The sequence below is a fragment of the Pan paniscus genome, chromosome 16 (assembly GCF_029289425.2).
Source record: "Pan paniscus chromosome 16, NHGRI_mPanPan1-v2.0_pri, whole genome shotgun sequence".
Classification (NCBI taxonomy): domain Eukaryota; kingdom Metazoa; phylum Chordata; class Mammalia; order Primates; family Hominidae; genus Pan; species Pan paniscus.
The window spans coordinates 56,480,282-56,495,520 of NC_073265.2; the positions used below are offsets into that span (position 1 = coordinate 56,480,282).

Sequence of the window (15,239 nt, forward strand, 5' to 3'; positions counted from 1 at the left end):
ACAGCTAGATGTTCATAATCCTTACAAGAGCTGGAATTGTTTTTTCAAATTGAGCATATTTAAATATTTTTAAAAGAGTTTCAAACAAATATTTTTCTGCAACTGTACAAAATTAGTGGCATGACATAACGTAAATGTTCTATTACTGCTCAATAAATACTAACTAGACAATACATAATCCCAAATAATCAACTGGCATTATATAATTTCCCAATGTAATAATCCCAAAGAATCAATTGTGATTACAGTAATTTTTCGAACCAAAACAACAACAAAAATTGGTCATTATTAATGTCTTGAAAAAGGTAACCAATACCTCTATTTTTTTTTTTTTACTTTGTCAACCAACTTTTTAATTAAAAAAACTTTTTGGTTTAAAAATTTTTATTAGTGGCAACAGTTGTACAACAATGTGAATGCACTTACTGCCACTGAAATGCATATTTTAAATGGTAAATCTTATGTATATTTAACCACATCTTGTGTATATTTAACCACAATTTTAAAAAGAGAAAAGGGGAGAAAATAAAAAAGAAAAAAGAGTAGGAAAAACACAGACCCCTAAAACAAATAAACCAGTCTGAGCACCTGCTGGCAGACAACACTTGGACATTCAAGAAAAGCAGGCTGAGGAAGGCACAGTTCACTGGGCACACAGACGGATCACCAGCAAAGCAGGCTCTAAAAACAGCATAGGAGGTAGGTTACCCTGGAAGAGTAGTATGACCCACCATATATCCATAGAGAGCTTTGTCTCTAAAATAAGATGCAGGGCTCTAAAAGGATATCCTTCACACTTCCTAAGACCTGGGTTGCATCAAAATGTCATTCATTGTATCTTCATACCACATACACCAGGATCCTCTTAAACATGAAATTAAGCTAATTAATGGCAGTATTTTGTTTTTTGGTTAACAGGAAACTAATGTACCAGTACTGTCAAGAAAAAAAAAAGAAAGCGAGGAAACCTCAGGGCAAAGAACCATGAAAAAATCCACAATGTACCTCCTTGCTTTGTAGTTCTTTTAAGAATATTGTTTAGTGTCTAAAACAAGTAAAATGGCATTTTTTCAGGAAACACATTTGACCACACTTCCAAAGTAATAAAGCATGTTTAGTCCAGCTTCTCAATTTACAACCATAAGTGTACATTACAAGGCAATAGTTCTTTAATATATGAACTTGGGACACAGATTTTTCAAAAAGTGAATAAAGCCAAAGAAAATTTTGTGAAAATAGTTCTCATAAATATAACAAGCACCATTGAATATAATTTTATTCTAAATTGATCCAGTTTATGTTCCAAATCTTATTTTTATAGCCTTCCTATGGTAAATGCTTAACAAGGATTTGCTGAATAGATGAATGAGAAGGACCAAGCCTTAATTTGAATTTGTTCTGGTAACAGAGAGATAACCACATAAATGAAAATCTCCTTATTGTGGCTATGATTAAAAAGTCAGAAAATAACGGATGTTGGTGAGGTTGCAGAGGAAAGGGAAGTACTTATACACTGCTGGTGGGACTGTAAATTAGTTCAGCCACTGTGGAAAGCAGTTTGGAGACTTCTCAAAGAACTTAAAATAGAATTACTATTCAACCCAGCAATCCCATTACTCAGTATACACCCAAAGGAATGTAAATCATTCCACCAAAAAGACACATGAATGTGTATGTTCATCACAGCACTATTCACAATAGCAAAGACACAGAATCAACCTACATGCCCATCAACAGTGGACTGGATTAAAAAAATGTGGTACACATACACCACGGAATACTACACAGGCATAAAAACGAACAAAGTCATCTCCTTTGCAGCAACATGGACACAGCTGGAGGCCATAATCCTAAGTGAATTAAAAGCAGCAACAACAAAAAACAAATTAACACATGCTCCCACTTATAAGTGGGAGCTAAACACTGAATACACATGGAGATAAAAAGAGGCCCAACAGACACTGGGGCCTACTTGAGGGGAGAGAGTAGGAGGAGGGTGAGGGTTGAAAAACTACCTATCAGGTACTATGCTCACTACCTGTGAGCTGGGTGACAAAATCATTTGCACACCAAACCCCAGCAACACACAATTTACCCATGTAACAAACCTGCACGTGTGCTCCTTGAACCTAAAATAAAGGTTGGAGGGCCAGGCGGGGTGGCTCACGCCTGTAATCCCAGCACTTTGGGAAGCCAAGGTGGGCAGATCACGAGGTCAAGAGTTCAAGACCAGCCTGGTCAACATGGTGAAATCCCCGTCTCTACTAAAAATACAAAAATTAGCTGGGAGTGGTGGTGCGCGCCTGTAATCCTGGCTACTCAGGAGGCTGAGGCAGGAGAATTGCTTGAACCCGGGAGGCAGAGGTTGCAGTGAGCCAAGATCGTGCCACTGCACTCCAGCCTGGGCAACAGAGCGAGAGTCCGTCTTAAAAAAAAAAAAAAAAGAGTCGGAGAAGGAAAAAAAAAACCCAAAAAAACTCCTTGTTCTTTCTAGATCTATCTAGATTGCTACATCAATAAAATAGAATCTAGCACCCTTGCAATTCAATTCAACAGACACAATAAGATTCCTCCTAGAAAGAAAAAAGGAGGAAGGAGGATGGAGAGAGGGGAAGAAAAGGAGAGGAAGGAGTACCTTATTATGCCAGAAGGAGCTTCTCTAATGACGACAAGGGTTAGATCAGACCTCAGGAAAGCTAAAGGGTGCCAATCTCACTTAACACTCAAGGGTCTACCAAAAATTGAAGTGAAATATTCTATTTTTATAAAACTGGTCTTCTACTTGACCTTTATCAGGGAAGATGGGGTAAGCTCACTGTAAAACATGATTTTTCATTTTGTGTGGTTTTTTTTGTTTGTTTGTTTGAAATGGAGTCTTGCTCTGTCGCCAGACTGGAGTGCAGTGGCACGATCTCGGCTCACTGCAACCTCTGACTCCCTGGTTCAAGTGATTCTCCTGCCTCAGCCTCCTGAGTAGCTGGGATTACAGGCTCGTGCCATCACACCCAGCTAATTTTTGTATTTTTTTTTTTTTTTAGCAGAGACGGAGTAGCACAATGTTGGTCAGGATGGTCTTGATCTCCTGACCTTGTGATCTGCCCACCTCAGGCTCCCAAAGTGCTGGGATTACAGGTGTGAGCCACCTCACCTGGCTGTAAAATATGATTTTTCTCATTCCCTTCTGTAGTGTCTCACTCAGCATACTTGTTGAGGCAGCCAAGAGATGTAAGACAGAAAAACCCTATACAGGAAGCAATTCCTGAAAGACTGTGTTAATGGACTGAATTGTATCCCCCACCAAATTCGTATGCTGAAGTCCTAACCTCCAATATCTTAGAATGTGACCCTATTTGGAGACAGGTTGACTGCAGATATATTAAGATGAGGTCATACTGCAGTAGGTAGATCCCTACTTCAATGTGACTGTTGTGCTTATAAAAAGGGGAAAATGTGGACACAGACAGGCACCCAGGGAAAACTTCATGTGAAGGATGGAGTTATGCTGCCACAAGCTAAGGAACTACCAGAAGCTAGAAGAGAGGCCTGAAACAGATCCTTCCCCGGCACCTTCAGAGGGACCATGGCCCTGCCAACACCCTGATTTTGGACTTCTGGCTTTCAGAACTATGAGACAATGCATTCATGTTGTTCTATGTCATATGGTTTGCGGTACTTTGTTACCATAGCCCTAGGGAACCAATACAGACGGTAAGAGGCCAGTGTGCACTACCCTCTTCAGACTGCACTCCAGATCCAGCCTTTTGTCTCATGGCCACTGCCACTACATTACCCCGGGCCCCAGCACCTCACTCTTGAACTGCTGCAAAAGCTCTGGTCTCCCTTAACTTCAGACTCTATGTTGGCTTTCTTCAATTGCCAAACCTCCCTGCACACCACCTTCTTTGCATCAACCCCTTATTTAAAAATCTCCAGTGACTCACCAATTTTTACAGGAAAAAGCCAAAATTCTCCTGACTGGCATTCAGGCCTCTCTCTAAGCTAGCTCCAAATGCTAGGTGATATTCTCTTAGTGACCCTAGAATACACAACTTCTTTTTTTGAGACAGGGTCTTTCTCTGTTGCCCAGGCTGGTGTGCAGTGGCATGACCACAGCTCACTGCAGCCTTGACTTCTTGGGCTCAAGCAATTCTCCCTCCTCAGTTTCCCAAGTAGCAGGGACCACAGGCACATACCACCATGGCCAGCTAATTTTTATGGAGATGGGCTCTTACCATGTTGTCCAGGCTGGTCAGAACATAGAACTGTTATTCTCTATGTCATGCTTCCTTCTCCACTAGCCGTTCTCCCCTTTCATTAGTCCAAATCTTGAGCTTCCTGTGAAAACTACTGTCAGGACACACTTTCTCCTTGAAGCTCTCTCTCTATACTTAAGCCTAACACAACAGCCATGTTTCTGATTTTATGCACTTTACTGCCTGCATCAGTCATCTGTACTCATCACAGATTGCCTTGCATAGTTCCCTGGCATTTGCAAAGTACAGGCTTGAATTTCACAGCTGGACTAGGAGCTCCTTAATAATAGGGTCTATGTCTTATAATTTTGGAGGTACTTCTCAAAGCCAAAGACAATGCTGGGTGTATTACAAGCAACCTCTAAATTCTTACTGAATTAACTATTAAACATATATGAAAAATTCCTAGAAATGCTACTTTTGGCGCTTCCTTCAATCAGCGAACTGAAATTGGAACAAATCTACAGATTTCACATAGCACTAATGGTTCCACATATATCTGAATAATTTAAAACTTACAAGGAACAAGAGGAAAAAAATGACTTGAGTCCCAAGTTACTTACCATTCTTCATCACTACATTGGACCACACATTGGCATTCAGGGCTTGGACAATTCGCTTTACTCCTGTAGATTCTGGGAAGTCATCTAATAGGGAGGGGAAATATATATATTTATATGTAACACTCACACAGATATACATATACATTCACAAAAACGTGGCCAGGCGCGGTGGCTCGTGCCTGTAATCCCAGCACTTTGGGAGGCCAAGGAGGGCAGATTACCTGAGGTCGGGAGTTCAAGACCAGCCTGACCAACATAGAGAAACCCCATCTCTACTAAAAAATACAAAATTAGCCAGGCGTGGTGGCGCATGCATGTAATTCCAGCTACTCGGGAGGCTGAGGCAGGAGAACCGCTTGAACCCAGGAGGTAGAGGTTGTGGTGAGCCGAGATGGCACCATTCCAGCCTGGGCAACAGGAGCAAAACTCCAACTCAAAAAAAAAAAAAAAAAAAAAGTTACGTATATATCCTCCAAGCCATATTTTCAAATGACTGTGGTTTTGTTATCTTGTTTATTTAGTTGTTAGTTCACATCACACAAGGAAAAAAATCAAATACAGAGCTTGGAGCTCTCAATAAGAATATTCTAGAGAAACTCTTTTCTTCCTCGGCTGTCTGAGGATTGACCACCATCATGAATGACATGGTAACTATCCAAACTGGAAAGTTCATGACCAACCAACTACTTCAGTGAAAACAAATGGTCACTGATGTCCTTCACCCTGGGAAGGCAACACTGCCTAAGAGAGAAATTCAGGAAAAAGTAGCCAAAATGTACAAGACCACACCAGATGTCATCTTTGAGTTCAGAACTCATTTTGGTGGTGGCAAGACTACTGGCTTTGGCATAATTTACGATTCCTTGGATTATGCAAACAAAAATGAACACAAACATAGACTTACAAGACATGGCCTGTGTGAGAAGAAAAAGACCTTGAGAAAGCAATGAAAGGAATGTAAGAACAGCATGAAGAAGGTAGGCAGACAGCAAAGGCCAGTGTTAGTGCTGGCAAAAAGCCAAAGGAGCAAAGGTGCTGCAAGGATGTTATCAGTGGCCACTGTGGCTTTTTCATGAGAAGATTAATAAACTAAAAACTTTCATGCAGAAAAAAAAAGAATATTCTAGAAACTAAAGCAATTAAACACACAATATAAGGCAGTTATATAATAAAGTTATCCTCACCAATGGAATCTATTTATATTCTGAAAATGTTAGATTCCACTTATTACACACATTCCTGGCACAGTACTAGAGATATCAATCTACACAGAATGAGTTTCCTGAAGGCAGGAACAGTCCTCTTATTAACAGTATGTTATAAAATCATGTAAATGCTCTATCCTGTGCTGGAAACCATAGAATAGTAAGTGTTATTTATGATCGATATCTATAGAAGAACTTCTTGATCAGAGAAAGATAGTTTGAGTGAGAAGTGAAATGACTAGAAGTGTAAGAGACAGGCAAAGGGTCATTACGACAACTTAGTTTAGTTTATTATTAGTACTATCTGCTTCTGGAATTTGACTGATACTACTCAAAATAATGGGATTGTAATCCCATAGTGTACCAAAAAAGGTGGTATTCTTAACTACAACACAGGAATGATCGTGTACAAAGGAAATGGAGATCCTGCAGATGCTGAGGATTGTAAGGCTGCGTCTGGAAAATAATGACAGAAATAGTTTTCATGTGGTTAAAAAAGGAAAGTTTCCCGAGTTTACAGAACATAATCCACACAGACCCTGTCTCTAGTGGCCAGCCTAGCCCTGGGTGGTTTAACAAGAAGAGCACAGAGTTACATGTCAGAATATCTGAATTTGAACCCAGGCTCTGCCACTTACTAGCTATTTGATCAAGGGCAAATCACTTACACCATTCTCACAGAAAGTGGAAACAATACCACTCTATGCACATCTCTCCTAGAGGAAAGATGCACTGCAATTGATGATTTACTAATGTAACCTTCCCCCTACACTGAAAACTCCTTGACGGCAGGAATCTTGTCTTACTGAGTTCATATGCCCATTGCCTAGCACAGTGCCTGAAAAACAGCAGGCACTCAGCAACTGTTTAATGGATCAATGAATCATTTAAAGAATACCAACCTGCCAACCTAACAGAAATATAGTGATTAAATTGAAAATACTCTGCTGGGCGCGGTGGCTCACGCCTGTAATCCCAGCACTTTGGGAGGCCGAGGCAGGTGGATCACGAGGTCAGGAGATTGAGACCATCCTGGCTAACATGATGAAACACCGTCTCTACTAAAAATACAAAAAAAAAAAAAAATTACCCGGGCGTGGTTGCGGGCGCCTGCAGTCCCAGCTACTTGGGAGGCTGAGGCAGGAGAATGGCGTGAATCTAGGAGGTGGAGCTTGCAGTGAGCAGAGATCGTGCCACTGCACTCCAGCCTGGGCAACAGAGAGAGACTCTGTCTCAAATAAATAAATAAATAAATAAATAAAAATAAAGAAAGAAAATACTCTACCAAGATAAGTTTATCACCACCAATGTCTGGATGAAGACCTAAAAGTCATGTTTATCTTAATTGTGAATGACTTAATTCTCAAAAGAATAACTAATACTTTAGATGATATAACCAGGAACCAAAAATGTGGTCTGAAATGAAGAGCTAGTACCAGTAAGAGGAAAATTAATACAAACTAGCATAAAGTCCTATATTCATGTTTGAATAATACATGCAAGTAAAAGATGAGGAAATATGGCTTAGGAATAGTTTGTATTTTAAAAGTCTAGGAAGGTTTTCATTACCTTACCTAAAGATGACATATCAAAAAACCCATTTTAAGATTAAGCTGAATGAATACAAGAACATTATTCAAAGGGCTACGAGAAATATAGTAGTATAAAGGAGCAGAGATTCCAAAATGATAACAGTCAAATACTGACTCCCAAGGACAAGAGAAAGAGAAAATTCTAGTGCCAGAAATCACATAGGCTCACATACACAAAACAGGGCACAAGTTTCAGGGACCTAGAAAAACACAGAAAAAGATGTACATGCTAATTTTCAACACTCTTTAAAATGAGCAAGGAGAAAAACCAGAGTTTTTATTTCAGTTTTGTTCTCTTCTTCTCCAGCAGGTTTTATTCTCAAAGGTAACAGCATTTTGGAAAAATTATAAATAAAACCAGAATATAGAAAAATATTTCTTAATTCCTTAAAGAAAAATACAAGTTTCTTGAAATGACTGCTTATGTCTTATCTATGTACTTTAATTCACGTTGGTTGCCCCTGCCCAGAATGTCTTTTGGAACAACTGGCATATTCACAATGCCACCTCTCCAGCAGTCCTCTCACTACAAGCCCAGGACCTTTTCTAACTTCTTCCCCATGGAGCAGCTGACACATGAGAGGTCACAATGCCAACACGTTCTCTGCACTTTTAAACAAAAATAAGCTCTCCGGTCTCTAAAATACCACAGCACTACTATTTCTTCTATAATACTTATGACATTCCACTTGGTAATTCAATTATCTGTAAGTTTCATCTCTCGTACCAGATTATAAGGTTTTGGTGAACCAAAAACCCTCTTATCCCGGTAGATACCAAAACAGGTGTACTTCAAAGGAGAAAAGATGAGAAAAGAAATGGGGAAGGGGAGCAGAAGAGGGGAAGAAATAGAAGGTCCAGCAATAGCGGAGGACAGCAATTGCAGAGCTACCTGGGGTGGAGGTGGGGGATTAAATTTGGGGTCTATCTTTTGGCTTCAAATGTCCAAAAGACATTCAAATGGATTTGAAATGTCCCCTGCGATTCTTGGGAATTCAGCCTTAGGTTACTATGAATTCAAAATAAGAAACATCAACTTTAACTACTACGAAGGTCTAACTCTCCTTCTTCAGCAGTAGGGAAAGGAAAAAGGATTATGGAAATGACAAAGATTTTAGAAAGCAGCCCTATACCTTTATCCATAAGAAAAACACACATTTTCAAAAGTTCTAAAACAGGTGGTAAAACCAAAAAAATGAATTATTACACTAAGTGTAAGATTACATCAATGGATTTTGCTTAAATCCTTGAAACAGCTGGGGGAAAAAGTTTCTTGAATTTTGCTGTGATTCTTCTTCCCTGAATTAAAATAATCTCTCATATCTAAGTGCCATATTTTCTCCTAACACATAAACACTTACCATCCTCCTCAGGCAACTCCTCTGGACTAAGTTCTACCAATTCAAAGCCATGTTTGATGCACCATTCTTGAGCTTTTTGTCGGTTTATACCTAAAATAATATGCAAAAGAATCTTCATAAGTAAAAAGAAAATAAAACATGACTATTCCTGCAATATTCTTCACAAATCTCAATGTGTTTCCCTTAATGTCAATGTTATTCTAAAGGCATCTAAAATAATAAAAAGAAAATGATTTCTCAGCCCCGAAGTATCCATTCTTAAAAAAAAAGTAAGTATTACAAGATTCCAAAGAAAAATAGCTGAAAATATTTTCATAAAGCAATAAAGTCACATGGGATGTATGTCCTAAGTTAAAGAAACAGATGTACTCAGTTTATCAAGGAATGGCAAATGCATGTACCAACTACTGTCCCATCCACAGGCCTTACCATCTTCAGACACTCTATCGCAGACCAAGATCATCACCTCAGGTAACCATGCTTTTGCCAGTGGAAGCCATGAGGAGACACTATCAAGGCCCGATTTCTAGAGGGAACAAAAAATATAAACAAACAAAAACAGAAAAGAGATAGTCAGACAAAATGTAATGGGAAAAAAAGAAGGCATGCAATAATTTCTTATTCAAGCCTTCATAGAAAACAAAGTCTTACTTGTGTGCTGTCAAAGTAAACCACAAATGCTTGGACAGATTCTGCAATCTCTGCAGTAACAAGAAATTTGTTTGGCACCACACATAGATTGATGTCTGCTGAATAGTATTTATTATCAATGGTCCAGGGATAAAATCTCACAGCATCATTGGAAGTCACTTCCACAATACGATCTTCTGTTCCAAGGATATCTAAAAATAAATGACAACATTACCATGTAAAGTGCAAAACCAATATACATTGGTTGATTTTCTCAGTCAGATACCAGATAAAGCTGGTACTTTTGCTGTTTCCTTTTATGTGAGGATTTCAAAGGACCCTGCATTTATTAGCTTTAATCCTATATTCTCTGATCATCTGATTATAAAAGTTATGGTGATATAATTTAAGTCATTGACATTTTCTCTTTAAGAACACAAAAATCATTGTGAACTAGATTAGACAGTAGTAAAGGAAAAAACAGTCATATAACCAAATATCCAGAAAAGAGCAAGTAGAAGACAAAGAATGACAGCTCTATTTATTGTATTGCTTAAGTACTTCATAGGAGGTAGACAATAACAATCTTCTAGAATTTGTAACTATTTTGTACTTATTGCAAACTAAAAGGAAGATAGGATTAAGGCTAAACCATTAATAAAATAGAAGAGCTACATATATTTCTTGGACTGAATGCTTAGACATTAATTCAGCTAATGAAATAAAAGAATGGATACTGATAAATGACCCCAATCCTATTTATATTCAGCCTTGTTCACATTCTTTGAAAGCCAACCTAAATTCTTGTTTGATCAAGACACTTCCGGTAAATTTTAAATGTGTAATAGCCAAGCAAATTACTATAAACGTTTTAGATTATAACTAAATCTTTTGGAAATCTATGTGCAGCATGTATATAACAGGAAATCCCCACAGTAAGAGACAAGTCAATGGTGAACAAATGAATATAGACACGGTCATGGAGCCATGGAAGCATTTTGCTTCCATTATGTTATACAGTATTTACAACTGGAAGAGAAGTTAGAAGTTGTTCCAACCTAAACTCCCGTCTCTCACACCCATACCCATAACCTCCACTTTATACAAATGTGGAAAATCAGCTTATAGAAGTAAAATGACATGCCATTAATTGACTTATCAGAAGAATATAATGAAAAACAGTCACAAACTCCTCGTCAATGCATACTAAGATGAACACGTATTAATGAAATGTGCCTCAAACTCATAATTAGCAAGACACTGAAAACTAGAAATTAAATTTTAAATCCCAGAGCTAACATTATATATTTGAAAAGTTGCCATCATTTTTGCTCAACATAAAGTTATGGGGAAATTATTTAGTCCAAAAGACTGCTAGGCATTATGTATAAAGTGTGTGTGTATGAATATATACATGCATGAATTCTTTTTATTAGTAAAGTTTCATCATGTGGTTAAGAGGAACTAATCTTCTGAAGAATAAAAGGTCGGCCCTTTTTTTAGCAAAAAAATTAAATTTAAAATAAATTTAAGGTTTTATTTTTGATATAAAGCATATCATGAAATTAACTTTTAAAATTTTTTCACCAAAACCAGAATTGTTACTCTTAAATTAACAGAAGGTCTATGTCAATATTTGACAATCTGAGTGCATCCCATCTCTTTAAGAAATCAGCAGTTCTTTCTACTTAATTTCTACCCGAAGTCATAATCTTTTACTTAGTGTCAGTCAATTCCATCGCAACCAGCTGCTATGTCCCTTATGGAGCATTAAGACAATTTCAGGGGAAATAAACAGAAGAAACAGGTAAGTTATTAAAATCAAAGATGTTGTTTTCATGTAAATGTCTCACAGAAAAACAAAAACTAGATCAAAGTCTACACTGCATTCAAATCTAACACTCCAAACTTCAAGAAGGTGGCATAGTAACACGTGGCTGTGTTTCTAAGAGCTGAATACTGGCACAGCTAACACACATACCACAGTATGCTGATAAATACACATATAAAAGAAAGAAACTAAAACAAGGAGCAAAGCAAAAAAATGTATAAACTAACTTTTTAATGGTGAAAGGAGCCACCACATAAAATCAGTCTTAATTTTTTTTTTTTTTTTGAGACGGAGTCTCGCTCTGTCGCGCAGGCTGGAGTGCAGTGGCGTGATCTCGGCTGACTGCAACCTCCACCTCCCGGGTTCACACCATTCTCCTGCCTCAGCCTCCCCAGTAGCTGGGACTACAGGCACCCGCCACCATGCCCAGCTAATGTTCTGTATTTTTAGTACAGACAGGGTTTCACCATGTTAGCCAGGATGGTCTCGATCTCCTGACCTCGTGATCCGCCCGCCTCGGCCTTCCAAAGTGCTGGGATTACAGGCATGAGCCACCGTGCCCACCCATTCTTGGGTAATTTTTAAAAATAGCAAACTGAGTATTTTTTAAAGGAGAGAAGCACAAATAAGAAAATACAGTAATGAATTCACTTGTTGCTAAGGGGCAAAGTACAAAGGCAGGGGGACTAATATTCCTGTCATTGCTATAATCAGTTCTTGATATTTCCTAAATTGGTTGTATTGTTAAAAACTGGAATCAAAAAATTGGGGTTATGCTTTCTTTGCTCCTCAACATGAGAAATATAAAATCACTTAAAATGGCATTACTAACTGCAATTTAAAATTACTAACTGCAATATAAAATATTTAGATCCATTAATGATGGCTAATTTTATTAATGTTTAGAACACAAAAGAACAATGTTTGTTACTCAGAGTGCTTACAATTTCAATTTTATACTTTCATTTTCAAATGATTAAGACATTTACTTAACATGGAGAAAGAAGCTGTTTCTTTCTCTTTTCTCCAAACCTAGACAGGAATGGAACCAATAAGTTGGGAAAATGAATTTCACATTTCAGTGTTTCAGTAGCTAGTGGGCTTTGGTTTTTGTTTTATTCTCTGTGCTGCCTAAAACAAGTTGATAGCTCAATTTACTTATCAGATTTTTTTTTAACATTTTATGTCTAATCAAACACTTTCTTCAAGGCTGCATATGGACTTTATTATCACATCTGTGCCATATTAGAGCTAGGGAGAGAATAGTAAAGACTGTCTCATTCTAATTCTTATGACCAATATCATAATGTAGAGTTTAATTTTAAAAATGTAAATGTCTACACTAAATATAGCTTTCTTCCCTCATGTTTTCTATTTGATTTTCAAATGCTTAACAAGTTTATTCTTTTCCAAATTAAAATGAAATTATTCAAATTGTGCACATGGCTAAAGGTTTCTGGAGAGCAGCTAATATAATTCACTCATTTTACAGATGAGAAAAGTGAGGCCCAGGAAAAAAGAAGCCACTTGCCTAATAGGAGCAGAGCCTAAAACTGGATTCAATTCACCAACATTCTTTCCTACTACACCGTGATGTTACAATACTTAGCATCTGAGCTGGATCACACTTGAGTCTCTAATAATCACAAGCCAAAACTAGTCTATAGACCTAAAGGATCCTCTGCCCTTTTAGGAACACCAAAAATAATAGCCAGAATAGGGGCACAATTATATACGGATCTGCAGCACAATTAACCCATCAGAAAAGTGTCTATGACATTCAGGTATTTATATGTCAAAGATGAGTCACAGTGATCTTGAGGTTTTTTTGTTGTTTTTTTGTTTTTTGCCAGACTTCCTAGAAAAACCTGCAGTGGGCTCCCTTCTTTGTCCTTCACTAAATTATTATGTTGTAGACTCCGATATGCACAAAGAAAATCAAGAGCAGCTTTCCCCTCCTCCTGGTCGATGCCAGCCTGTCTCATTCACACTGTTGGCAGCCACCTGGTGGAGCTGTAATACATCATTTTTTAAGAGACAAACACTAGGTGTTTACTTGCCAGGTCTGTTACTACAAACTCCATTTCACAGCTTACAATAGTTAATTTGTAGTGCTTTTACAAAGGAAGTTAGATGCCAACCCAGTTCTAGTAGCAAACATAAACCTTTCCTTCAGTATTAAGTGCAAGTATAAACCTCTATCCCGATTTGAGAAACTTTTTACAAAGCCATCAATTCTCCAGTAACTCCCATTTACTTTCTCACATCCTTGGTCAACTTCTTTTCCCTATAATCTCATATGGTAAGTTACAGAAAATAAGATTCAAGAGCTTTGAAGGAAGCCATGTGCCAAGGCAACATTTCAGTTCAGTAATCCAACATCTTCCTCTTTTTAATCAGCTTTCTACTGTTCCCTGCATATCCTAATAATGATCCTTCCCTCAGAGAAAGTACAAATGTGGTAACCAATCAAATGAAAGAAAAGAGGCAGCTGGCTTTCTATGGTTCAGAATCAATAACAGGTGATACTCTCTTTAGCATGAATTAGAAGGCAACATGAAGTTCAAGGTGAATTCCCCAAACACCACAAATATCTGTTCTCCTACACACACACACACACACACACACACACACACATATTTTATCTTATATATAAACATGCACACACACAACCCTTACCTTATGTCCTCACCTATCCACCTCAGCCAAAAAAGACAAATGCATTCTAAACTAGGCACGTTGATACTGTTATGGATTTTTTGTGTCTCCTTCAGTAGTAGGGTAATTAAGTACACTTTTAATATCAGTAGTAGTGCACTTAACCAATCATGACATTCTTTGTGAAGCAAAGTTGTCCAGTGGTTAAATCATATTTTCTATGCCCTGAGGGAAGTGACAGCTGCTACCTCAAATCAAGATGATCCTTCCGGAAACCAGCACTCTTCTCAGAATGCAAAGTTGGTTTTATTCTTTCTCATAAACTGAAACTGCCTTGACAGCCAAGCATCATAACCTCTCACCCCAGATATGAGTGTCTTTCATGGGATCCACTCTTCTGGAGACCCAACATTCTTCTTTCTTCCCTTTGTGAAGCCAGTACTAACAAGAAGGGAGAAGAGCATGGAAAATAGACAGCACAGACCTGGGGTCGGACAGGCCTGCATTTGCATGCTGGCTCTCTGCAAAGCCTTGGGCAGATTAACCTCTCGGTGTCTCATTTCCTTACCTGCAAATGGGGATGAGAACACTCCTCAAAAGGCTTAAATGAATTCAATGAAACTATGTCTAAGAAAGTGCAGGCACTGGGCACAGTAAATATTCATTTCCTTCTTCCCGTCTCACTTTTTTTTCACATTTGTGACAGCACTCCTGACTAGAGGTAGGTTACAGATGCACTGAGGAGTTAGTAAGATACATTACAATCAGGAAATAACCATCTCCTTTAAGCTGCTCTAGCCTTGCCCTTCCACCCCAGACCACCCCCTAAAATAAAGTTGAAATTTTTCTTTTCCACTGCTAAGGCATATGCTGAGACAGAAGAGAAGGCAATTAGGAAAATTATAGGAGGCAGCAGAGTCTGACGTCAGCTGAAAGGAAAAGTAGCCATTATGAAAGAAATGAACTGAGCAAAATATGACTTAGGAAAAATTCAAAACCTAGAGTTTTCATTAACCAGCAAGCGAAAAGAGAGACTTTTAAAAATCATATCGGATTCATACTGTTGCAAGCAATTACAATTTCTTACCCACAACTTCATGAGAATGTCATACAAGGTGGGTGCTGCTCTGTCAAATATTTTGCAGT

General features: G+C 38.1%; 1 protein-coding gene and 1 pseudogene across 5 annotated transcripts in view; one reads left to right on the plus strand and one right to left on the minus strand.

Moving 5' to 3' along the window:
• AAGAB (alpha and gamma adaptin binding protein) overlaps nucleotides 1-15,239 on the minus strand; it is a 57,576-nt gene that overhangs the window by 25,355 nt on the left and 16,982 nt on the right. For all 5 annotated transcript variants that reach the window (XM_034939001.3, XM_003828006.4, XM_008953345.4 and 2 more), the window contains exons 2-5: nucleotides 9,626-9,816; nucleotides 9,404-9,500; nucleotides 8,975-9,064; nucleotides 4,817-4,900 (exon numbers count right to left, since the gene is read on the minus strand). In XM_034939001.3, coding sequence (XP_034794892.1) covers nucleotides 4,817-4,900; nucleotides 8,975-9,064; nucleotides 9,404-9,437 — 208 coding nt within the window. In that variant the 5' untranslated portion in view covers nucleotides 9,438-9,500; nucleotides 9,626-9,816. The remainder of the gene's footprint in view (nucleotides 1-4,816; nucleotides 4,901-8,974; nucleotides 9,065-9,403; nucleotides 9,501-9,625; nucleotides 9,817-15,239) is intronic.
• Nucleotides 5,452-5,968, plus strand: LOC103783230 (small ribosomal subunit protein eS24-like; annotated as a pseudogene).